At 42.7% G+C, this 26,790-nt stretch overlaps 1 protein-coding gene across 1 annotated transcript in view; it reads left to right on the forward strand.

The window, feature by feature from the left end:
- Positions 1–24,895, forward strand: part of USP33 (ubiquitin specific peptidase 33) — a 141,204-nt gene extending 116,309 nt beyond the window's left edge. The window contains exon 24 of the mRNA XM_077450421.1: positions 1,796–24,895. Within this exon, the coding sequence (XP_077306547.1) occupies positions 1,796–1,953 (158 nt within the window). The 3' untranslated portion in view covers positions 1,954–24,895. The remainder of the gene's footprint in view (positions 1–1,795) is intronic.
- The last annotated feature ends 1,895 nt before the right edge of the window (positions 24,896–26,790 follow it).

Below are 26,790 nucleotides of genomic sequence, written 5' to 3' on the forward strand. Positions count from 1 at the left end.
TGCAACAAGAAACCTGCCTGTTTGCATTTCTTTTTCTTTTTTACATTTACTTCCTCTTTAATATCAGACCTGGAAGTGGGTGGATCATGGAGAAAAATTCTAAACATTGATGAAGAATGACTGCCTGAGACATGCACCTAAATCTGAAGGACTGATGGCTGCCTGGAATTTTGTAGTTTTGTACGTTTAAAAAAATGGGGAGTTGGTAAATCACTGTGTGCAGCCAGCACTTTTACCCTCCTTAAATCAGAGCTCTGGTCTTTTTTTTTTTTTTTTTTTTTTAAATAACCCCCGTTATATTCGCAGCTTATACGATCTAAATCATCATATGCTGAAAATGAAAACGTTTGCTGTCTTATGTTTTTTTTTGTACCCACTGTGCCCTCAGCGTCCAGTAAGCGTTCATCCTTAGTGTGGGCATCTGAAGCCCTCTTGGAGTTTCTTCAGGGAAATGGTATTGCTGGGTACCTAGCATGCACCTCCAGATTGTGAACAAAGCGTGGCGCACTCAGTGTATTGCAGGTTGCCATAACTGAGGGGGTGTCAGAGTAAGTTCCTATCCCGTTATTGCAACCTGTCAATCAAGGATGCCCATTGATTCCTTGGTTTGATAATACCAATATATCCCAGGAGTCAACGGCAGCAGCTGCGAGGTACAGCGAAAATGGACATATTTATGCCCCTTTAAAGGTAATCTGCCTAAAAAAACTTTGCAAACCTTAATGCCATCGGAATCGGCAACGCCGAGGGCCGTAGTTATAAAATAGGCTTGAGATCTGCTTTAAATCATAAAATAAATCAAAACTGCTAAAGAATAACATTAATACTCATATTTTTTTTCCAGAGCTGTTGTCACCAGCTGAATCTTCACATCTGACACTTCCAGGTGTGTCGTTCTCCTTGTCCCGCACCACATGCTGTGACTCCATCTGCTGGCCCCTAAAGGGCATTGCACTGACCTTGCAGCCAGTGGATTGAAGCACAGTGTGCGGTGTAGGGCGCAGGCATCCAAAACATCTGGGAGGGTCAGCTGTGAGGATTCTGCCAGATGCCTTAGCTCTTGGACTGTCAAAGGTTATAACTATTGGATCTCAGGGCAGATCTTACACCATTGCATTGGGTTAATGAAAATGCATAATTCACATGCTAGCGCATTGTAGTGCTATTCATTTTCAAGAAAACCCTCTTGCATTGCACCATAATACATGATAATGTACTACATCACTGTGGGGTGTGCTACGTTACCAAAAATTATATAGGTCCGATTTTTGGTGCATTTGTAGCCCATATATTTAATATTTATTTACATTTTCATAAATGCAAAAAATGCAGGTACATTATTGTAGCACACAAAGTACACAAAAATCTGAAATCATAGCAATCCAAAATATCTCTAGGATATATCTGTAATCCCATACAGTATAGTAAAGAAAGTAGTCCATTTACATGCGTGAGCAACGCTAATGGAGCATACCTCATGTGCATTGTTACGGATCACTGTTGTGTGAATTGCAGGTTTTTTTTTTTCCTCTGGAATAAAAAAACTAAAATATTTCTAGACTTTTTTTATTTATTTTTAATTAGTTTTGGATAGAAGGAAGATTTAGAACTTTCCACTGGTGAGATTTTCACATTTACTTCCTGCATGGCCACCAGGACAGGAAGTGAGGAGTGACCGCCCTTAGCAGACATAAGCAACAGATTCCTGAGATTCTAAACCTTCTTCAGTCTATCCAATGCTTAATAGTGCCTATTTTAGATACAACTAAACTCGATTTCTAAACATGCCCATCAGGAGCAGATTCTGGACAGATCTCGGAAGAAACCTGGAACTTCCTTCAGTCCATCTATGGCGGGGGACCTGAAATTACGTTGAGACAAAGCGTTGCAATTACCGAATCAGAAGTGGGCCAATCGGAGGAAAAGATTGATGTGGAGACGCGGAATGTATAATTATTTATCGGCACTGCCATTATAAAGTTGAAGTCACACTTTTACTTTACTTTTTTTCTGTATAAATCATTCCTTTTGTTAGATTCATGACATTAGAGGGCATTTTCTTGGCTGTGATTTTAAGTGTCCTATTTGTTTTTTTTTTTTTTTTTTGTTTTTTTTGTTTTTTTTAGGGAAAGATGATCATTTTAATTTGTATGATCTATATAAATGTAATGAGCTATTTTCGTTCAATCCTGCCACTGTAAATAACATGTAAATTGGAAGCTGTGTGTTGGGCTGCAAGGGACACATTCCTGCACTGGTATGACCCAACTGCCATGTCTTGTGAGTTTGTATCTCTCCTGCAACTCCCTTCTGCTGGGGATGCTATATAAACACTGGAAGGAAAGTAGACGTTTTGCCCATAGTATTATTTTTGTCACCTGTATTCAGTACAATCCAACGAGGTATCCACTACTAGAAGGTGCAGTATACAGTATTCCTCCAAATTCATTTGTCTGCTCAAAATCTGAATACTTGTTTTAAGTGCAGACATATTGGTAACCTTCGGTGCCAATAAATTCTGATTTGACCTTATATTCATAGATGGCATGTATGTGGAACTGTTTTATAGAGCAGCCTTTCTGAACCTTTTTAACACGGAGGAACCCCTGAGATACATTTCAGGTCTTGGGGAACCCCCACCAATAATTACTATATCTACAGTTCACCTTACATTGGCGGTTGGGGTAGAAGGATGCTCCTCTTACATTGCTGGTCAGTGGTTAAGAATGCTCCCTTTACATTGGTGGTCAGTGTGAAGAATACTCCCCTTACATTGGTGGTCAGTGGGAAGAATGCTCCCCTTACATTGGTGATCAGTGGGAAACATGTTCCCCTTACATTGGTAGTCAGTGGGAAGAATGCTCCCCTTACATTGGTGGTCAGTGGGAAACATGTTCCCCTTACATTGGTAGTCAGTGGGAAGAATACCGCCCTTACATTGGTGGTCTGTGGGAAGATTGCCCCCTTTACATTGGTGGTCTGTGGGAAGAATGCTCCCCTTACATTGGTGGTCTGTGGGAAGAATGCTCCCCTTACATCGGTGGTCTGTAGGAAGAATGCTCCCCTCACATTGGTAATTGGTGGGAAGAATCCTCTCATTACATTGGTTGGTGGCGGAAGAATGGTTCCCTTACATTGGTGGCTGGGGTGGAAGGATGCTCCTCTTACATTGGTGGTCAGTGGTAAGAATTTCCCAGATAGCTAAAAAGATCATTGGTGTCAGTGCGTCATTGTTAAATAGAATTTGCTAACTCTTCAAATAAGTCCTGGCAACCTCTAGAGGGACCATAGGGTTCCCCAAGACACCAGTTGAGAAAGTCTGTTATATCTACAGTAGAGTAGAGAAGTGCTAAAAACTCTGCCATTTGCTGTTGCTGTCTGTGTTTCCCAGTGGGGAGAATTTGCCTTACTCCTTGCCTGGGATACAGCAGTCACCAGGACAGGAAATAAGGGTTCTTTCAGAGACGCAGTAAGCTTACCTTTCTTTAGACATAATGTGTCTGGGCAACTACTGTGAGCCATTGTTCTAATTGGCGAGCTTAACAGGTGGTGCTGCCTGTCAAACTCTTCAGCCCAAGTTAAAAATGCTCTGGCCACAAAGCAAAGTGGCACAGCCAAGGCATGTAGAGAGCCCTGTCAAGCTGTAATGTTAGTATTCAGCTGAGTGGCCAGTGGGGTGGTAAAAACGCAGATCAGACACCTGTTTTTACCGCTGTCAACACTAAAGAGCCCTTGGGGAAAATCTCTGCAAAGGGAACGCTGGTTGCAAAAATGCTCGATCAAAGTATTTTTTGCCCCATTCCAAAACAAAACATTTTGGCTGCAGTTCAACCAAAATCTTTTTTTACCAACTCAACCCCTAACTCCAAATCTTCAAACTAATCTGTAAGAATAAAGCTTTAGTGGTCGTACTTTCACCACTGATGCACCAAAATGATCTTACACTAAAACAAATCTATGTTCTAGTACAGTGGTCCCCAAACTGCGCCCCGGGGGCCGGATACGGCCCTTTGCTTGAGATTATCTGGCCCTAGGAGCACTATTCCTTCCACTGATACAAGACACCACTCTCCCAACTGACTGACACCAATGATGGGGCACCATTTTCCTACTGATACCAACAATGGGGCACTATTCCTCCCAATGATACCAATGATGATGGTATCATTGTGGAAGGCACTGACTTCCCCCCCCAAATGTGGTAATGTTTACTTCCACTGATGCCAGGAAAATGTCTACTCCAGTGTGAAAGGAGGAAAGGCACCCTTCCTACTATTGTATTCAGACAGCCACAGCACATGTGGCTGTCTGAATACACAAACGGGAACTGATAACAGTCACTGCTTGCCTGACAATTTTATACCGGCTCCTCTGATCCTTCAGACGACTTTTTTGTGGAGCTTGGTAGTGTCAACAATGTCACCCTATAGCTTTTATTTCTGTCAATTCATCTGGATTTGCCTGAAGGTCAAGCTGTGATTGGCCAGCATTAGACTGTCGCATCAATGTTAGGGTGATTATATGCTAGCAAATACCCATGAAGGGGAATGAGACCCTCAGCACTCAGTGTTGGATGGTTCTGTAAGGTTCTGTAATGTCAGCGTACCATAGACTGCGCCTTATTGGCACACATGAAATAATGGTGTTGATTTACTAAAACTGGAGAGCAAAATGATGTGCAGCTCTGCATAGAAACCAATCAGCTTCCCGGTTTAAGCCCTGGTTCACATTGATGCTACCTTGAAATTGCGCTACTTCACTCGATTTCAAAGTAGGAAGGTCAGCGCAATTTCAGGTGCTACTTGATAGACCTGTGTTGCTTCATACACAGTTGTCTATTGAAGTCACACCTGAAATTATTAGAGCAAGAACTACTTTTGCAATTCGTTGCAGCGCCACAAAATCGGTGTCGCACCAATTAGAACAATGCCATTGCCGGCAATAGGCTGCGACTTTTCATGTGATTTGACCAGTCAAATCGCATGACATATCGCTCCAATGTGAACGGGGGCTCGTTGTCAAAGCTTAATTTAACAAGCTGAAGTTAGAAGCTGATTGGCTACCATGCACAGCTGCACCAGTTTTTGCACTCTCTGGTTTTAGTAAAACAACCCCAGTGACAGGTTGCAGCTTTTTTTTTTGGGGCATTGCTTCTACTTTCCTCTCCTGTTCTCCTATCAGCCCCTTATCTCTCCCTATGTCAGGGCTTCAGCCAATCAGCTTCTTGATATCCTAGCTTCACAAAGTTAGCATTGAGAATGTAGCGATTGTCTGACTTTGGAAACCTTGACTCATTTTAGTGTGCTGTACAAATGAAAAGACACTTTTAAATTGGACACAATGATGGCACACCTCTAATCTCCTCTGCACCTTTTTAAATTGTATTTTTATAAATTGCTGTGGCCCAGGAGGGGTAATTTTATTAATATGTGACTCAGGTGAGAGAATGTTAGGAGGAGCCAATGAAGGAAACGCCAGTTCCTGGTGTCTTTTTTTTATTTTTTTTTATTTTTTTTATATATATATTTCTTTATTGTCTGATTTATGGTAATGCAATGACGCTTGAGCCTGTTGTCTGTTAAGACCTAATTTGTGCATGAGATGCATTAGTGTAGAAGTAGGATGAAAAATTTATTTTGATAATAATGGTAGAAGATGCTTGTCGTGTTCGATCAGAACTTTCTTAAATGTGAATGTTTCTAATATATATTTATATAGTTAAATTTATTTTTACTGGTGTCTACGATAGATGGATTTTTTAAAATGCTGGTATCCCAGGTGGGCAGGAAATATTGCAAAGCACAGGTTTTTGTAGTCCCAGTCAGTTTTAATGGCATTCTCAGTTTTTGGTGGGCTGGGGCCATGATTTGGTAGGTATTGGATGCTGTGTTGTACCCCAACATCCAAACTCTACCAACACTCAACAGAGCTCAGCTTGTTGGGTAATATTAAAGGCTATGTCCAGTCATTAACCAGATTTACCCCCAAACCTCCCTCTCCCCCTCTTGATCATGTCCCAGCATTACTGCATTCTTTACCTTGCTCCTGTTGAGAAAACCAGCTTTTCTTTTTTTTTTTTTAACCTCTTGTGACATTACCAGACTTGTACAACTGCTACAGGGGCAGCTGCTAGGAGCTCAATTCCTAATGAGTAGGCACAACCCAGAACTACATCTCCTAAGAGCTTTTTCCTTAAAGTGGTTGTAAACCCTGTACTACCACTTTTATCTACAGGTAAGGCTATAATAAGGCTTACCTGTAGGCACCGTGGATATCTCCTAAACTTTCACCATTTTGGAGATATTCACTGTATCCGCTTGTGCCAACATTGTTTCTTCAGTGCCGTGACTGGTGGCTCTCGCGTGCATGGGTTGGAGTGACACCAGTCACAGCGAACCCGGAAATAACTCCGGGAGGCATGTTACCGGCCACATCAGTGTGCGGTGATCGCTGCAACAGCTTTGATCTAAGTCAAGTATTTCACAATGAGCTAGTATGTGATGCATACTAGCTCATTATGCCTTTGTTTTGCAGGTTGTTGTTTTTTGTTTCCTCAGAGTTTACAACCACTTTAAGCCGGCCATAGACCGTTCGACTCTTGGCTGGTTCAGCAGGAATCGGCGGGGATTCAAACCATGTATGAGCAGGCTGAATGAACCCAAGTTCATCTATCGATCAAGTTCAGTTTAACCAGCCTGCTGAATTTTACATGCAAATATGGCTAGCGACTGTTATAGCCGGTAGCAATAATCTCAGTGTTCTTCTGGCGGGGTCCCCCCCCCCCCCAACAAAGGGGAACGCCATGCCTCGGTGGGAGGGATTCTCATGTCAACACTGTGTCAATGGGGTGATCAAGCAAATTGGTTTCCTGCAACCAAGTTCTTTGGTAAAGAACTTTCCTAACCTCGCCTAACACCAGTGGTTGCAGCAAAGAACTTTGCTCTGTCTATGGCCGGCTTTCCGCTCAATCCATGGGCAGGCTTTTGAGTGTCAAGACAGCAGCATGTTTTACTGAGAAAATGTAAGCATCTGGAGAGGGACAGAGAGAGGTTGGGAGATCAGCAGAGTTCTGTAGTGCATTAGACAGGTCTGACAACACTGGCTGGAATTTTACAGTAGTAGTTCTCAGCCCCAACCGGAAGTTACAAGCACAAGGGATTTCTGGGAGACCAATAGAACGTTTTCCATATTTGCAGTGTTTTAAAGGGATATTGGAACATGCATATATTGCAGAGATGTATTCATTTTATTTTATTTTGCCCTGACGTACACTTTAAAGTGGAATTCCCGTAAGGATTTTTTATATATAGTTACATTGGTCCAACTTGGATCAATGTAACTCTGCATATGCCATACCTGGCTGATGCCACTGGAAATGATTGAAGTAGACACCACTATTCCAGTATTCTCCACTTGCTTCCAGGTGCTGCGCCAAGCAGTTGCCTTGCTGCATTCTGAACACAGAAGGTTGGCTGCTTAGCATGGGTGTCATTCAGAGAATGCTTCCCATTTTCTGAATGAATACAAAGTGTTCTCTGATTGAATGAGGTGGAAATCACAAACACACCACCTCTCAATCTCATCTATTCAGAGAACGCTTTGTATTCATTCAAAGCATGCAAAGCATTCTCAAAATGGTGCCTTTGCTAAGTGGCTGACCTCCTGTGTTCACAATACAGCAGGGCAGCCGCTCGGCTTGGGACCCCAGAGCAAGTGAAGATCACTGGAGTAGCGGTGATGTTGTGACTTCCAGCTTCAAGGGGCATCAGCCAGGTTAGTGTGTGTTGTATATACAGTACATGGTTGCATTGGTGCAAGCTGGACCAATTTAACCATGTATGTCCATACCTGGAATTCATCTTTAAGGGAGTTTTTCCTCTATTTCTATGGAGAGTCCAGTAGAAGTTGCTCAGCACAAAAATAAAGCATCGTTAGCCATGCAATGGTATCTTCATAGGAACACGTGGAAAACTAAGTAAAAGCTGAGCTGAAAAGGCCAGCCACAGCCGAGCCAGGATGTGGGAGGTAATGCCTGGCACTTACCACAAAAAAAACATAAAAGACCATATCATATATTCCATCTGAATGGAGGAGACTGGACTGAGTGTAGTTTCTTTAAAGTGTTACTAATCCCACAACAGTAAAATCAGTCTGTATATGCAGTAAAGCATGCTTGTTATACGCACTGTGGAACCTAAGGGGTTAATACACCGCATTGTGTAAAAAGCCTGTTTGATCCCGTCTTCTCTGATCCTTTCCTCCTTCCACTGTCCCCAATATATTTCTTGATAATATAGAGCCAGGGGATAGGCTGCACATGCTCAGTTTGATGTGTATTGCTAGATTTTTCTTGGGAGGGTGCATGTGATCAGCACAGGGCCAATTCACACTGTCCAGACAGAGGGTCAGGGGTCCTGCAGCCTCATAGGACAGTCAGAGAAGAATGAAAACTCCTCCCTTAAGCTACTCATAGAAGTCACAAGAGTATGTACTGCTGATGAGAAAAAGGTATTCAGCAGTTTATATTTACTAAAATAATTGCATTTCCATGTTCTGTGTACTGTGGGAGACCAGATATAGTGAATGCAGGTTCCTGGGTTTAGTAACACTTTAAATCTTCACCAAAAATGATTCAAATCATTTCGAGAGGAGGGTAAAGCTGGTACACACAGTTATGCTCATGTAACATAAGAATAACTGCTTTGTAGATCCGGTGCTATCAAATTCCCCATCCACCTCCACCCTTGATGTCATTTATTTTAAGAAGATTCCCCAAAGAAATCTATCAGCATTATCCTGTGTAACAGGTTCATAACCAGCAAGGTCAATAGATTAACTGGGCAGTATATCTGCACAAGGAGGTTCCCTGGTGGCATGTATCAGGAGTCATCCGCCTCCCTAAGCCAGACGAATCATTTTGAGTTCTTGATAGACAGCACAGTTCGAAATGTACCTGCAAGCACAAATTGTTCTTTTCATGAAAAACATTTGTAAAAAGTTCAATGACTGTGGATGTCCGAGGTTCTGTGGTTTCCCAGACCTGTATTGGAGTAATTGCAATTGTTTGTGGCCAGAAACTTTATTTTTAGCATTAATTCTCATAGTAAATATACTGTAACATAATCGATTCTGAAATCCCCCACAGCTGGATGACATGGAAATCTTCTTTACACTTTTACTTGGTGATTTTTTTTTTTTTTTTGCATTACATTAAACATTTTCTATTATTTCTGTACCCTAGGTAAATATTTCACACCCTGTGCACAGTTTTGGAATGTTAGATGGGTCTGTGATTAGGGCGAGTGTTTTTAACTGTTTTCTTTTTCTTACAGTGGGAGGTTGGGATTTAAAGCTGAACTCCATATAAAAAACACTTCCAAAAAAAAATTTTTTTTTGAAGTATAGGTTGTAGAAGTACCTAGACCTGTCTTCATATTGACTTCCTGTTATCTGCTGCACAGATGGAGCCGGTTCACATAGGTCCGGGGCGGCCATGGTCCGCATTCTATGGCCCTGTGGATATATGGGTCCTGTTCTGGTGCAAATTCAGTCCAGTCCAAATTCCAATTCAGTCCAAAATTTGGGCCTAATTTGCACCTGAACCAGTGAACAGGAACGCACCCAATCCATGCTGGGAACCACGGCCGCACATATGTGAACCCAGCCTTAATGTTGATGGGAGAATCCCTTCTGTGAAGCTATTTTGTTCTCCTGCCGGGAGAACACACAATGATTATTGATAGTGACAAGAGCCACTGGCAATAAGCGCATGCAAAATCCAACATGCTGGTTGTATCCAAGTTGAACGATCAGTCAACTTGGGTACAGTTAGCCTGCGAATCTCAACTGGTCCCTGCTTGAACCGGCTGAGATTCGAACCCTCTATGGCCAGCTTTAGTGTGGACAGGCAGTGTTCAGATTTTAGTATATTCCATAGTGTTGCCAGTCTAGCACTGTGAGCCAACAGGAGATGAGAACAGAGCAATGATCTAATGATAGATCTTTTGGCAAGCAAAATCCATTCACGTATATGCATTTCAGCTGTATATTTATTGTTTTTTTTTTTTGGAGTTCAGCTTTAAAAATTTGGCTTCTGAAAGCATCATGTGTAGCTTTATTATGCATTTTTACAAGTTTCAGAACATTTCCTAAGCAGTTAAGTGATGTGAGTTGTAAATAGCCATAGGGTCCCAGCATGCAATTAAACTCCCTGTAGTACATTTATCAAATGCATCACAAGTGCATGAGTGTGTGGTTTGAATCATTGTACAGTACAGTATGCGTTTTTACCATAGTTTCCAGATCACAAGCACTGATGGAAACACAGCGGGGTAGGTCCTGCCCTTGCGGTCTGTGACACAAAAGGGCTTTTTTCTTTTTACAAAAACTGCAGCACAGATTGAGTTGTTTTCTGTGGCAACCTGCCTTTTTAAAATCTTTTCTATGAAGCAGGGAATCTGGTTGCTACTGGGAATTTCCTCACTTTTTTTCAGTGTTCTGTGCTTCATATTTTGTGAATCAGCCCAGATATATTGAACTGGATATTGGAGTCATGCTCCGCTTCCTAGCTATTAGGAAAATGACTAGTGCACTGCACAGTATCTACAGTACTAGTGCACTACAGACTTGTTGTTGTTATTCCTGTTAACCATGGCACTTTTATTTGATATGCACTCTCAGGAGCTGAAAGACAGCAAGTGAGGCCAGGCAGCTGTTGGATTCCACTTAAGGCTCGGTTCAAGCCTAAAATGGCCGCAGATCACACAGGAACGCTGTCTGTCCCTGTTCTCCATTTCAGGAAAGAACCAGGCCCAAATCTTTGCCTGAATTCGGCCCTGAAACTGAGCCAAAGATGCACAGCCATAGCCGCCCTGGCAGTATATGAACCGACTCCATAGAGAGCGGTCACATTCTCCTGTCATGCAAATTGGATGTGGTGACAACACGCATCCAATTCACATAGGTGTGAACCCAGCCTAAAGGGATTGTAAAGGCAGAATTTTTTTATCTTAATTCTATGCATTAAGATAAAAAAAAAAAACCTTCTGTGTGCAGCAGCCCCCCTAATACTTACCTGTATGTCATGTCCATCTAGATCCAGTGATGTTGCAGGAGTGTCTTGGCTGCCCGGGACTCCCCTCCTCATTGGCTGAGAAAGCAGTGTGGCATCATTGGCTCCTGCTGGTGTCAATATCAGGCAGCCAATGAGGAGAGGAAGAGGGCAGGCCACGGCTCAGTTTCTGAATGAACAGAGGGAGCTGTGGCTTGGCTTGGGTGCCCCCATAGCAAGCTGCTTGATGTGGGGGCACTCAATGGGGGGAAGAGGCCAGAAGCACCGAAGAGGGACCCGAGAAGAGGAGGATCCTGGCTGCCCTGTGCAAAACTACTAAACAGGGCAGGTAAGTATAACTAACATGTTTGTTATTTTTAACTAAAAAGAAAATGAGACTTTAGTACCACGTTAAGCTGAGAAATCAGGCTCTGGCAAAGCAAGTAATGCTAAGTAAGGGGGTGAATATAAATGGCCATTAAGCATGTATAATTATAATAGTTTATCTGAAAATATACAGATTTTTGCAAAAGCCCAGTTGTGACTGGTTCTTTTTAAAGCAAATCTGTGGACATTTAAATATTTACATTAACAACCAGGAATAAAGATCCTTTTAAAACAAGCACTTGTTAACCTCTATGGCTGCAGGCATTTCGGAGCAATTCATCCTCCAATTTCACAACAGAAGTGCTATAAATTGCAGCTTAGCCTCCGCTAGCAGACTTGGCAGCCTGTCATCCGTCCAGTGTAAACAAACAGCAGCTGTAAGCTGTTCAGAAACATAGCTGACTTCTGAGTCTCTGTTGTCATCTTTGGGGATGAATTTCTCCAAAGTGCATGGCCCTACAGGGGTCATTAAGGGCTTGTTTTTAAGGTAATTTACTGTTTTTAAAGACTAGTTATTTTACTTGTCTTGCAGTCGGAGTACATAGCAAGTACAGAAAATAATTTATTTTACATTTTTTATGTTCTTGATTTAAAATGTAAGAAGTTACTTTGTGCTAGCAGCACACTGGAGACCCAGACCACTGGCAAAGTTTGGGTCACCATCGGTCTAAAACACTGTCGGTACATTGATGAATAAAGCTCATGCTCCCTGGGCAGCATTGTTGATTACAGCAGAGTAGTGTGCAGTGGGTGTGTTGGACTGCTGGAGTCCCAGATAGCTGTGCTCTTCAAAAGAACAGCAGTCTAGCTCTCCAGCATGCTTGCCCGTACATTCGTTTCCTACTGATTAACGTAAAAAACTTGAGTAATATGTAAATGTTTTTTTTGTCCATGGCCTGGCCTCAGGTTTCAAAACATCAAGATGATCGCAAGTAATGCGACAACTTGGTGAACATTAGAATTTGTAAGGATTGACGAAGGTGCTTTAAACTATCACAGTGGAAAATTGCTGTGTGAATTGGTCATCAGTTGTTGAATGGAACTGAACATTTAATGCACTTGCAATGCATTGACCCTTCTTCCAAGTTGGGATTGAAATGCAAAAGGTCTTGGTGGTCCTGGGAACCAACTACCTACCAGCCCATTGCTTTTGCTAAGACACCTGCCTGTAATTGGGCTTGCGCAGGCATGTATATGTGCAGTACATTCTGTTGTTGAGGCCAAGTTTCTGCATGAAGGAGTCGATGGTATGTGTGCCTACATGTGATTTTGAGAATCATTCACTATTTCTGTGGCGTACACCATCCCAACTGCATTCTTCTGTGCCCTTGAGATGTAAGATAACTTCTTCCCATCGTTTGATCTTTTTAAATTGATGAACCTGAAGGAAAGAAAGATGGCTTTTCTCCACTATATCAAATAAAATGTTTCCTAGGCTGTAGCAGACATTTGACGGATGGAAATTGGTTATTATGGGAAGCCTAAATATGCACCTGTTATGCCATTTATTGTGCGGTTAGGTTTTTTGTGCCCATTGCTGAGTTTCCAATCACATTCCTAATGCAGAGAAAAGAACTGAAGGAATGGTAGGAAATTATTTCCTGACCAAAAATGTCTGGTAAAACGATTTATATTTAGGTACTAGGGCTTAACTTTAAGCCCCTGTACACACGGTCGGAGATTTTGCCAACCAAATCCGTCGGATTTTGCCCGTCGGATTTAGTCCGACCGATTGTGTCCGAAACTGTTGCATACACACGGTCGGGCCAAGTTGGCGAAAAATCCCATCTTTCAGAACGTGCTGACGTAATTTCGTTACGATGGGACTACATTCAGGCTAGTAGCCAATAGCTTTGATGTAGGAATTTGATCTGAGCATGCGTGGCACTTGGTCTGATCAAAATGCTCTACACATGATCGGATTAGGTCTGTCCGGCCCAGTTGGTTGGGAAATATTTCCAACATGTTGGAAAATTGGGTCGGACGGAGATTCGGACGGAGATTTGGGCGGAATCAGTCCGATGCATACCACACACAGTCGGATAAGACTCATTCCGACAGATTCTCCGACCGTGTGTACAAGGGTTGAGGCTAAGACCCATCCTCTGCCATTTCCCAATCCAGTGAGACTACCCTTTTGTCCACTGAGGCATTCTCGTTGGACGGAGGGATGGTGGATGGGATGATTTAGTACTAAGGTCAGTCTGTGGTAGCAAAGCGAAACTAGTTTAAAGTCCAATTAAATAGCTTAAAAGATGGGAGTCGACAAAAAAAAATAAAAAAAAATCATACTTACCTATATGGCTGCAGAACTGATCCCATCTGCATCTGTCCCCTGCCGCCTCTAAAGCCTGGTACACACTTAAACCCCTTTCACACTGGGGCCACCCGTGTGTGGTAAAGAACCGCTCATTTTAGCAGCACTTTACCACTGTTTGCTTTTCGGCCGCTAACGGGGAGCTTTTAACCCCAGGGGTTAAAAACTACAGTTTTGTGGCACTTCCGAAGCGCTGCCTATTTATTGCAGTGAGCAGGGGCATTTTGCGAGCGCTGCATACAGCTCTCCCAAACCGCCCTGAAGGTGTTGCTTGCAGGACTTTTTCTAACATCCTGCAAGCGCACCGCCTGTGTGTGAAACCACCCATTGCAATGAATGGGAAGCAGTTTTCAGGCACTTTACAGGTGCTATTTTTAGCGATAAATTGCCTGAAAACTGCCTCAGTGTGAAAGGGGTATTAATTAATTAATTTTTTTCCATACAACTCTGCTCCGGTCAAAGCCACTGTACTAACCATCCGACAGCGATCCCCCCCACAGAGCGGTTGTGTTCTGATGGGGGCGGCCTCCCCCTCCCTGCCAGAACACTATGATCAGCGCTCTCTGCCATTGGCAGTGAGCGCTGATCTAGAGTCGGTCAGCTGTTGGTTTTCCAGCATGTTCGTTCGACAGAAGCTGGCCAGACCGACATGCACATGGGCTGAATGTCTGTCTGACTTTTTTCTTGAACCTGCAAATGTCTTCCAACATTCGGCCCATGTATACTCGGCTTAAGATTGAGAATTAATCGATCAAACACCATTGATCGCTCTGCTCTCGGTCTTCAGCCTGCAGAGAGCTGGTGACAGTCACTCGCTCTCTGCCCTGCCCCGCCCCTCCAGCACTCACTAGAGCAATGGGCTGTGGAGGCGGCGGGAGCAGCTGGCTCAGATTTTCAGTGGCTTACTGATTGGCTGAGCTAGCTGCCGGTCCAGGGTTCTGGACGGATACCAACCATAAGGTTGGGATGTTTTCAGAGCCTTGACTGGCTCTGGGATGTCAGCTGACAGCTGGCTTTAGCCTGCTGTCGGTTAAAAATGGGTCACAGGACTGCAAAGCTAACCGCAGTCCTGTGACTCACTGGAGAAGTATAGCCAAAAAAGCTTTAGCCATACTTCTGTAAATTAGATAATGCATTTCAGGTTTATCAAAACAAAAGAAGTGCAAAGTTCTAAAGTTTGTTTAATTTAGAAAGCAGCCACAGCCTTAGTAGAAAAGCCTGTCCTCTGCCAAAAATGCATAGAACATCTCTTGCTCTCTGTGTGGGGGCAGTGGCCTCTTTGCAGAGGTCCAATACACCCCCCTGCTATGTCAGACCTATAGCGCTGCAGTCGGCAAAGCTCATACCCCATGCTGATTGGAGAGATCTAGCTCTGAGCAGGGGGCATTTCAGACCTCTGAAGAGAGACCATTGCCCCCCTGCAGAGAGCAAGCTTTCTTCTCTGCAGAATATATTAAGCTGATTTAAACTGCAAGTTCAGTTGGGCTTAGCCCTGGTTCACATTGCAGCAATTTGGCATGAGATTTGACATGTCAAATCCTATGCCAAATCGGCGGCTATTGCCGGCAATGGCACTGTCCGAATCGTTGCGGCACCGTGCCGATTCCCAAAAGTAGTTTCTGTACTATTTTGGTGACTTTGGGGTGTGATTTTGAAAGACATCAGTGCAGAACCCTGCACAGATGTCTCAGAATCCACCCCCCGAAGTCGGGACTGACATGCCAGTTCAGCTGAACTCGCACGATTTCATTCCCGCTGTCAGTGTGAACCTAGGCTTAAAGAGCTTTTTCTGACTTGATGCCTTTGGTGGTGTCTGTCCCTAGACATGCTCTTAAAAGTTGCTAGATATGCTTATAAATGACTGAGATGTTCAATTCAAAGTGGAACTGTGAGGGTAGAATTATAGGAGCTGCTATTTAGGTTATTTGTCAGGTTGTAAAGCCCATATTTTTCATATTTTTGTCTTTACAGGTTAGCCTTTGAGGCATTGTAAAGGGAAGTTTTTATTTTTTTTAAAATAACAAACATGTTATACTTACCTCCACTGTGCAGATCGTTTTGCACAGAGTGGCCCCCATCCTGGTCTTCTGGGGTCCCTCGGTGGCTGTCTTGGCTTCCCCCCTCAAGTACTTCTCACGTTCATTCGAGCTCCCTCGCATGGTGAGAAGCACTTTTACCTTTACAACCCCTTTAAAGCCTGCTCGGGATATCTTAAATTTCAAAATTCTTAGAGAGTCAAGGAATCCCCATGTATGTGGTAACAACAGACGAACAAACTGCATTGGCTGCGGAAATTGCAGTGGTATGCAAGAGTTTAGGGCAGAGTCAAATGTAGCTGACACAAATGTACATACTTCCACTAATGCTAGTAATGCAAACACTTTGGTAATAGTAACATTAGAGATTGGAACAAGATTCTATATTTTTAAATAAACACTGGCCCTCATTTCTCTGGTGTCTGTCAAGAATATAATGCGACCCTAACATGTTAAAAAAAATAGTTAAAACATAGCCTAGAAGACAGGACCCTCCTCTGGCGTCATTATTATTATACAGGTTTTTTATAACGCCAACAGTTTGTGCAGCACTTTACAACATGAGGGCAGACATTACAGGTACATTACAATTTGGTACAAGAGGAATCAGAGGGCCCTACTCGTTAAAGCTTACAATCTAAAAAGGAAGGATCAATTGATACAAAAGGTAATAGCTGTGGAGGGATGAGCTGATGAATGAAGTAAAAACAGTGTTACTTAGAAGCAGGATAGGCTTCTTTGAAGAGAAGGGTTTTCAGGGATCGCCTAAAGATGGATAGATTGTCGGACAGGTTGGGGTAGGGAGTTCCAAAGGATGGGAGAAGCTCTGGAGAAATCCTGGAATCGAGCATGGGAGGAGGTGACAAGGGAGCTAGAGAGCAGGAGGTCTTGGGATGACCGAAAAGAGAGCGGCTTGGTTGGTATTTTGGGACTAGGTTAGTGATGTAACTAGGTCGTGTATCTCCTTCCTCCCCTCCATTTCAGCACTGAAGCCTTCAAGACTATTTTTCATTTAGTGCTTCTGGATGTATGCAATGCTTTTTTTTTTTTTTTTTAAACCACACCATGCTTCAACCCATATGTCGTTTTGGGACACATGCATGTGATATACGGGTCAAAGGATAGAACCATGGCATGCAATGGGGAACACAGGCACCTGATGCACCTGGAAATGTTGAATGTCTTACAGGCTGAAGCACTGGAAAGAGGAGGTAGATGGGAACGGGCAGAGAAGGGAGGAAAAATGCTCTTCTATGGCAAAGATCTTATGTATAGAATATTTTTTACCATGATTAGGTCACTTTAAGTGTTGCCCCCTTAATAACCAATAGACAATTCTTCTCTTTTTCCAATAACAACATTCTAGTTCATGTTTGAGCCTAGTGACTCGAAGCAAAAATAGTTCCTATTTTGGACCATATGATCAGCGAAACCCCTTGCTTGAAGGATCTGAAGCATTTTATAATAACAGCTAATGTTTGCAATGGAATTACAGCCTAAAAAAAAATGAGCATGGTTAAAATTACAGGTATGTAACAAGTCCTTTCAGTACAGCAATGCATTATCATGTATTTCTTTTTTGTTCATTGAAGGACACCGGAAGTCTTTTACTTTTTTTGAGTCATACTTCCTCACACAGGAGGATTGGACAATGGCTAGCAAAACAAATTGCCCCTGCTACAACCAGCATGCCTCAGTTTTTTTGTTGGTGTACTTGGAGGATGGAATCTGTTCTTCACCTCTGCTGGAAAAGTCTAACCAACTTATTTTTTTTCTATTTTTCTCTTCAATGAAGATTCTTCTCTACATCACTGCTATAAATCGTCTATACAGTTGCAGTTGCCGCCATGGCCTGCTCTTAGCCTGCCCTATTAAAGTGCTATGACCACACCGTGCAGAATGGGATGTTGTGGGTTGAGTCTGGATGTGACCTTTGGAAACTGGGTTCCATGAAAAGCGCCTTCCAAACCCCACTCTGGTGACAAGTTTGTATCGGGTCCAGAGCCATTGGCATTGTCTCTGCACTTGCCCTCTCTGTGTAGACTTGCTCTGTGAGTAGGTTGATCAGGCTGAGTACTGGGAGTTAACCCACTTTTGGAATGGTGGGCGCCTTGTAAAATCTCTGTGTTTCATGGTTACCAACCTCAGAAGGGGTTATGTTGCAGGGACTGAGCTTCGTGTTCTGCTGGGTGCAGTTTTGCACAAACACCCTCTTTTTCGCTACTCAAGAAAGCATTTCCCAGCTGCTGCTTCAGGATTGCAAAGATCCATGTGGCCATATGGCCCTTGTGTTTCGTGAGTACCTGAGATCTTGCCTTGAGGGAACATTCCAGCTGCAATGGGGGAACCCAGCTCATCCTGCATATGTTTGTTCTGTGCCCTCCAAATGTACTGACATCTGAAACTCTGTTACTCTATGATTATAAAGTCTACATTATCATTGTAGTCCTCTTTTAGCTTCACCAGGTGAGAGCAAGTCCCCTGCCTTGTCACTGGGGGTCTCTTCTGCAGACAAGAGAGAATTTGTAGTCAAAGTTCTTGTCACCCAGTTTTTGGGTTTTAATCCCAGAGGCTCTAAGCCTACTCCTGCACCTTCCCTCTCAGGTTCTATAGATGATCTACTCATGTTCTTGGAGACGTTGGTTGCAGTGACTTTTTCTGATTTTGAGTCACCCCAGTCACTACATGATTATCTTTGATGCGTCAGTCTTCTGCATTTACTCCAGAATTAAAAAGACCTTTTCTGCGTATATTGATGCATTGCATTCTACCCTGCATCTGGTGGATCACCCTAATGTCTTCAGTCTTGGGTCTTTCAGAGCTCCTGCAGCTGCAAAGACCTTTCCATTGCACCTGCTCTTCAAGCTATTTTATATGGGGTTTGGAAACACCCCAACATGCCCGTGACTCCTCCAAACATTTACAAGATTCATTCCGATTTGGAATGGATTTTGTCCCAGTGGTCTACATCCACTGTGGTTCATCCATAACTCGCCTTATCAGGGCTTTTCCTTTCCCCTATTCTGTCAGTAACAGAGTGATTGATTGTAAAGTGTTTTTTTTTTTATTTATAACAAACATATAATACCTACCCTCTCTGTGCAAAGGTTTTGCATAGAGCGGCCCCAAACCTCCTCTTCTAAGGTTTCTCGCTGGCACTGTCTGCTCCTCCTGTTCTTCATCTGCCCCCATATCAAAGAGCTTGCTATGGGGACAGACGTGCGGGCTCAATCCCAAGCTGGGCTGTGTGCATCTATTGACACACACACAGAGTGGCTAGGCCCTGGCCCCCACTCCCCCCAGATAGGATCTGATTGACATCAGCAGGAGCTAATCACTCCCTTGTTGCTTCCATGTCCTGTGAAGAGAGAGAGAGCAGAACTACTGCTCCCGAGCACAGCTTTGGACTGAGATTGGGCTCAGATAAGTATTTTTTTTTATTTATTTTTTTTACCTTCATGCAGAAAATTCATTTAAGGTTGAAAAACCCCTAATTCTTTACAGTCACTTTAATTTGTCAAATCATGATGAATCTGTCAAGATGCCTCAAAAAGAAGCTCTCCTTCTGCAGCAGTGGATCCCTTTTTAATAGAGCGTGTGGAGCAGATGTCAGGATCCTAATGCTTCAAATGTGATGGCCTGCTGGAAGCAACAGGGCTTGTCTCCTGTATGAGTATTATGTCAATACACATGCACAGAGCAAACTGATTAAAGCTGAAATTTGGACACTGAATCCAAAGGTTGCCTGATCTGCTTGGTTTTCGAGGGGCTACATCTTTCAAACCAGCCTTGGACATTATCTTCAAGGATTTTACTGGAGATGAGAGCACTCATCTACCTAAGCTTTAGAAGATTAGGGGCAGGTCAGATAATCTCCTCCTTTTCTCTCCTCTACTCCTGGAGTAGGTATGCCTAGGCATCTCAACTTCAGTCCACTTGTAAAGTCTGGGGTTAAAAGCCTGATAAACCCACAGAGAAGCCTTCATGAGCATGAAGGTGTGTCCCTAGAGTCCTAGTGTAGTGATGCTTTTGTTGATCCTTGTGGACTCCTGGGTAGTTTATCCTTTAGGCAATTAGGTGCACAATTTATTATATCAATATTATCTTCAGCTCCTCACCTTCTACCTCACCACACAAATTAACAGACCTACCTCGGCCCCTTTTGGGGTTCCTAAAATAGTCATTGTTCCAGCTCTTGTGTCAGTTTGGTGTCAGAAGCTTTATCACAGCCTGGTTACTGTTCTCTCTCTCTCTCATATAAAATGTCTACCTTTTGGGACCAGTTTGTCCAAAGATTTGTGTGGTATTTATCCACTCTATTCTTTTCTCTCCCCAGAGGGAATCTCTGAACTTTATGGGCAGCTAGGACACATGCCTACAGATCACCATCCTTCCAGTGCTCACTGTTCAGTCTTGCCACTGGTTTCTACGTTTTCTCCATGGTGCTTGCCTCAGTGTTTGCCGTAGTGCCTTCTTATGGCATTCCCATTATGGGAAACTTGTGTGCTAGAATGAAAGAAAAAAAAAACACTGTTGCGTGAGTGAGAAGCTCAAAGAAATCCCTGGTGCTACTTTCTGATAACTGAATTGTGCGCTCAGTAAGCAATCATGTGTCTGGATTAAGAATGAGTGGTACCTGTGGGTAATGATGAAGGAGATGACAGTAACCAGCAATGGTTCCCAAAACTCCCTGTGTCCCTCAAAGGACTCCAAAAAAGATTTTACGGTGAGTACAAAAATCCTTTCAGAACCTACATTTAAACACACAAGATTTGGAATCTCTAGGAAATTTACGTTATGTTTCATATATAATGATTTGAACAGTGAAATCCTCAACTGTTCAAATAATATTTTATTTTCAAGATCAATTTATGTATGTATGTATGTATATTCAAAACTGCATAGCTATACAAATATTGAAAGAATTTTCATAGCCAAAACATCTTACTCATCTATGAAATGGTAAGGGTGGAAAATGGAGGACTGCATTACCATTTGTAGGGAAATGCTACAGTTCACCAAATCCTGTGGGCCATTATACCCCACCTGGACCTGGATTTATTTTACTCTTTTCAGTGCCCTGAAAAAGTATTCATACCCCATGAAATTTTCCACAATTTGTCATGTTACAACCAGAAACTTGAATGTATTTTATTGGGATTTTATGTGATAGACCAACACAAAGTGGCCCATAATTGTGAAGTGGAAGGAAAATTATAAATGGTTTTCAACATTTTTTACAAATAAATGTCTGAAAAGTGCAGAGTGCATTTGTATTCAGCCCCCTTTACTCTGATACCCCTAATTAAAAGCTAGTGGAATCAATTGCCTTCAAACGTCGCCTAATTAGTAAATGGAGTCCACCTGTGTGTAATTTAATCTCAGTATAAATACAGTTGTTCTGTGAAGCCCTCAGAGGATTGCTAGAGAACCTTAGTGAACAAACCGCATCCTGAAGGCCAAGGAACACACCATACAGGTCAGGGATAAAGTTGTGGAGAAGTTTAAAGCAGGGTTAGATTATAAAACAATATCCCAAGCTTTGAACATCTCATGGAGCACTGCTCAATCCATCCTCCGAAAATGGAAAGCGTATGACACAACTGCAAACCTACCAAGACATGGCCATCCACCTGAACTGACAGGCCGGGCAAGGAGAGCATTAATCAGTGAAGCAGCCAAGAGGTCCATTGTAACTCTGGAGGAGCTGCAGAGATCCACAGCTCAGGTGGGAGAATCTGTCCACAGGACAACTGTGCACTCCACAGATCTGGCCTTTATGGAAGAGGGGCAAGAATAAAGCCATAAGAAGTCCCATTTTCAGTTTGCAAGAAGCCATGTGGGGGACACAGCAAACATGTGGAAGAAGGTGCTCTGGTCAGATGAGACCAAAATTGAACTTTTGGCCTAAAAGAAAAACGCTGTGTATGGCAGGAAAACTAACACTGCACATCACCTTGAACAAACCATCCCTATCGTGAAACGTGGTGGCAGCATCATGTTGTGTTATGCTTTTCTTCAGCATGGACAGGGAAGCTGGTCAGCGTTGATGGGAAGATGGATGGTGCCAAATACAGGGCAATCTTAGAAGAAAACCTGTTAGCCCTTGTACACATGGTTGGAGATTCCGACAGAATGTGTCCAATCGGACTGTTTTGTCGGATATTCCGACTGTGTGTAGTCTCCATCGGACTGTTTCCATCGGAGAATCCGACGGACCAAGTTTTCCAACTTGATGGTAAACTTTTCCGACAAAATGCTCCGATCGGACATACTCCGATCATGTGTAGAGAATTCCGATCGGACAAAGTGCCACGCATGCTCAGATCAAATTCCTACACCAAAGCTATTGGCTACTAGCGTGAACGTAGTCCCGTCGTAACGAAATAACGTAATCACGTCGGATTTTCCGACAACTTTGTCCGACCGCGTGTATGCAACAGTTTTGGACAAAATCCGACGGATTTGGTTGTCGGAATCTCCGACCGTGTGTACAAGGGCTTGAGACTGGGGCGGAGGTTCACCTTCCAGCAGGACAACAACCCTAAGCATACAGAGCTACAATGAAATGGTTTAGATCAGGGATATGTAATTAGCAGACCTCCAGCTCTTGCAGAATTACAAGTCCCATGAGGCATAGCAAGACAACCACAAGCATGACACCCAGAGGCATCATGGGACTTGTAGTTTTGCAACAGCTGGAGGTCCGCTAAATGCATATCCCTTGTTTAGATCAAAGCATATTCATGTACTAGAATAGCCCAGTCAAAATCCAATTGAAAATCTGTGGCAAGACTTGAAAATTGCTGTTCACAGACGCTTTCCATACAATCTGATAGAGCTTGAGCTATTTTGCAAAGAAGAATGTGCAAAAATTTAATTCTGTAGATGTGCAAAGCTGGTAGAGACATCCCCAAAAAGATTTGCAGCTGTAATTCCAGCGAAAGGTGGTTCTACAAAGTATTGGCTGAATACAAATGCACACCACACTTTTCAGATATTTATTTGTAAAAAAAAAAATTGGAAATAATTTTCCTTCCACTTCACAATTCTGTGCCATGTTGTGTTGGTCTATCACATAAAATCCAAATAAAATACATTTACATTTTTGGTTGTAACATGACAAAATGTGGAAGATTTCAAGGGGTATGAATACTTTTTCAATGCACTGTAAATGGTGATGGTCTCCTAATCTGACCGATGTCTGTGAGGATCTCCTTTTTATTGGAAACTTGCAAGCACCAGTATCGGGAGAATTAGTGATTGGATAGCTGCTGGCAGATGTCCGCATATGCCTTCCCAAATGTTCATTCTGGAGACGCTAGCTGAAACACATGCATGCATGGATCACTTCGCTCAAATGATTATTGCCACCTATATGCCAAACTACTTTTCATTCTGACCTACACGTAGATTGAATAGTAGATACTTCTGTGCAGCTGCCTTCAATTTACTTTCAGAGCACCATAGGGGCCCTGAAAACTGAAACCTCAATTATGTAAATAGCAACTTCATCTAGGAATTCAGTGGTTGACCTCACCATTGTAAGTAAGCAAGGCTGCCCCTCTCACTAATGGGTCGGTATGGAAGCATAAGATATGCCTGAGGCTCTTCTAGGGTACTGTTGTGCGAGGTACTGATATAGCCCTCTGCGTTTAGAGGGTTTTGGGGAAATCTGTTCTATCCAAGTGTCATTTACTAGTAGCATTAGCACAGGCTTACTTTGAAGCTGAACCACAGTCAGATATAAAATATACACATAAATGCAGCTATTTCTTCATTAATAGATAATTTAGTGTATTTTTGTAATGCAGATAGTTTAAGGCCCCTTTCACTGTGGCTGTGATTCGCTTGCTCAGTGGGGACTCTGCTCATGCAGAGAGGACACAGACCTCTCTCCTCTATGGACTGCCTGTCCATTAGCACCTGCATGCCATCTGATCCGCTGGAGGGAAGGGGAACGGATCCCCGTCTGTCTCTTTTCGTCGGATCGGTTTGGATGTTGGCAATTGTAAACAAACACGTCTGTTTACACCCTCCATAGAGAAGAATGGAGGTTCCGATCGGTGGACCCGATCGGGACATCTGTGTGAAAAGGGCCTAAGTACTTTGTCTCAGCCTCTTACAATCCCTATGCAGCAACATGCAGACTGGTTAAGGGAGGGACAGCACTGGGAGCCAATCAGGTGTGCTGCATGGAAATGCACTGACCAGGGACTTTCTGATGGGAGTAAAGAGACTGGGCATGCATATATACTGCTGCTTCCTAACTATCCAATCAGCAGTCAGAGAGGGTGGAGAGATGACACCACTTGTAGCATACGTGGTGCCAACCTCCTAGCTATGCTGTGTGTTAAGGCTAATGGAAATTGCAACAATGCAAGTAATTTGGTAGGTAAAACAACTATGTTTATTTAGATGTGTGCCTGAAGTATAGTTTTAAGGCTGGGTTGTCCATGCCAGCCAAAATGATTCTAATTTCATGCTTTCATACATCACTAAAAAAATGAAAGGGTGAACTGTTTGATAATGAATATAGCGATTAAGGCAATTCTTCCCATTTTACACTTTGAGAATAGTAGACTGTGTTTGCAGTTCCCTTTTTGCAAAATAAAAATAAAAATCATACTTTCAACATCCTTCAAGTTCTAGTACAAGCATAATAAGAACGGATAATGAAAATGATTTGCAAAGTTGATTAACTGTCCTAATTTATTGCTTCCAGTTTTTCAGGAAGTTGGTGCTGGTCCTATAAGTTTTACCTTTACCTTCAACACAGATTGTCTTAGTTACTGGTGTTTCTCCAGTTCTGTTAGGTGTGTAAATATTTCTGGAAGAATAAAAAAGATCATTTTGATGATGTAAAAAAATACCACTACTGCACTGATGTGAGAGGAGTGTCCAAACTGGACTTTTCTTGGTCAGAATTTGGTGAAAACACCCGGGGTATTGTTGTAATAATAAATTGCATTCTCTGTGTCTTGTTCCTACAGTTTTTACTGCACAAATGCAATGAATGGCTACATGTGATCGTTAGCATGTTATGAATGTGTTTATTTAATTGCTCATTTTAAACTGTCAATAAAAGAAGACAAGTTTAATCCATTGTGTCTCTATGATATCTGTATTACTCCCATATTATGATAAACCATATGATCTCTATGCCCTGGCGATGTTCAAAGATCAGTAGTTCTTGGAAGGTGCCTAAAATATAGAGATGCCTGACTTATGACACAGGATCAAAAATGAAGCAAAATTTTGTTTTAAAGTGATTTGTTTTTTTTCCTATAAAAATAATAAACATATTTTCTTTTTCATACATCATTGGACACAAAGTTAGGCTACTGTTCATTACCTACTGGGTTATAGACAAAGTCTTAGACAGGAAGTGATCCTCTATATAACCCCTCCCATACAGGAAGTACATCCGTTTTTTTTTACCAGTGTCTGCAAGGTGGATGGGCACGTTTGTTTGAACTCTCTGAGCTCCAGGTCTCTAGTCCCACAAATAGTTCTTAAATGAATCAAGGGATTGACCGATCGGATCCATTTGACACAGGCTCTATATGCTTAGATAAATGGTACCTGTGATGGAACCAATCCCACACTCGGATTGAGTGTTTCCGTCTATATATCGCTTCCTAAGTCCTGGAACACAAGTCCAATGGATCTGGCTATAGCAACCCCCAAGAACTAGACGACACCAGTCTTGGAGGACATCAGGAATGACCTTTTATTTGAGATCTCACACAAAATATATACAGCCAGGTGACTAAAACCTAACCTAATTAGCATGAGCTAATTATCTAAATCAACACTCAGACTAGTTGACTGAGGGATAAGACTTTGTTTGAACTCTCTGAGCTCCAGGTCTCTAGTCCCACAAATGGTTCTTAAATGAATCAAGGGATTGACCGATCGGATCCATTTGACATAGACTCTATATTCTTAGATAAATGGTACCCAAGCCTCGCAACGAAAAGACAAGATCCTGCAAGGTTTTGCTTGTAATGCGACCTCCGGTCTACTGCACATGTGTCAAAGATGAGGCCCGCAGGCCATTTCATGTGGCCCTCACATCCTTGGCTTTTTATCTGTTCCACTACCTCCGGCTCTGGCCCTCTGCTTCTGGGTTTACAAGGACAGTTTTCCTCTCTGAGGCTCTCACAGATACCTGCCTGCCCTGCACTCACTGGGACAAGGGAGATTCAGGTGCAATGTGGGATGGGGCATCACGTGGTAAGCTGCATTGGGATCTCCATCTATGACTGGGTGCCAACCAATGATCTACCTGCATGTGAGTGAGGCGGAGCTGCCTACACTGTCAGGAGGTACTAGAGCCAGGTCTGGTCGGTGAGATGTGAGTAAGCTTTTGGAAGGGAGAGAGATGTTTGCAGAGGTGGAGGAGGGGGGAGAGTGGTGCAGAGGTGGGCGCCAAGAAGGGGTGGAAGTGAGATGTAGGCAGCCTCCTCAATCCTACACTGTGTACACAGTGCAGTCCTGAACTCTGCACTCTGTGCATAGGGCACCCCTTAATGCTGCACTTTTTACATAGCGCAACCCTTTGCACATAACACACTCTTGGTATTTATCGCCGCTGTTAATACAATTTGACCACACCCACCAGAAGAAAGCCCTGGATAAATGTATACAGTCTTACAGATACAACCAGCCCTTTGAGGGCAACCATAATGCTGTTGTGGCCCATGATGAAATTGAGTTTAATATCCCTGCTCTAGTGCATGACCAGCCTAAGGCTGGTGTTAAAGCTCAAACATTCTTAAAATTAAACTTTTAAAAAGAAACCTGTAGTGTATGGCCAGCCTGTACCCAAATTACATTTTTAGCATTTTTTCCCCACAAATACCGATTTAAAAAAAAAAAAAATATATATATATATATTTTTTTTATTATTATAAAATTTTAAAACAGGCAATTTTCCTCCTTCATTAATGTACACTGATGAGTCTGCACTCATTGGCTGACAGCTGATCACATGG

This window comes from Lithobates pipiens, unplaced genomic scaffold, assembly GCF_037356315.1.
Source record: "Lithobates pipiens isolate NorthernLeopardFrog02 unplaced genomic scaffold, aLitPip1_a1.2 Scaffold_23, whole genome shotgun sequence".
Lineage (NCBI taxonomy): Eukaryota > Metazoa > Chordata > Amphibia > Anura > Ranidae > Lithobates > Lithobates pipiens.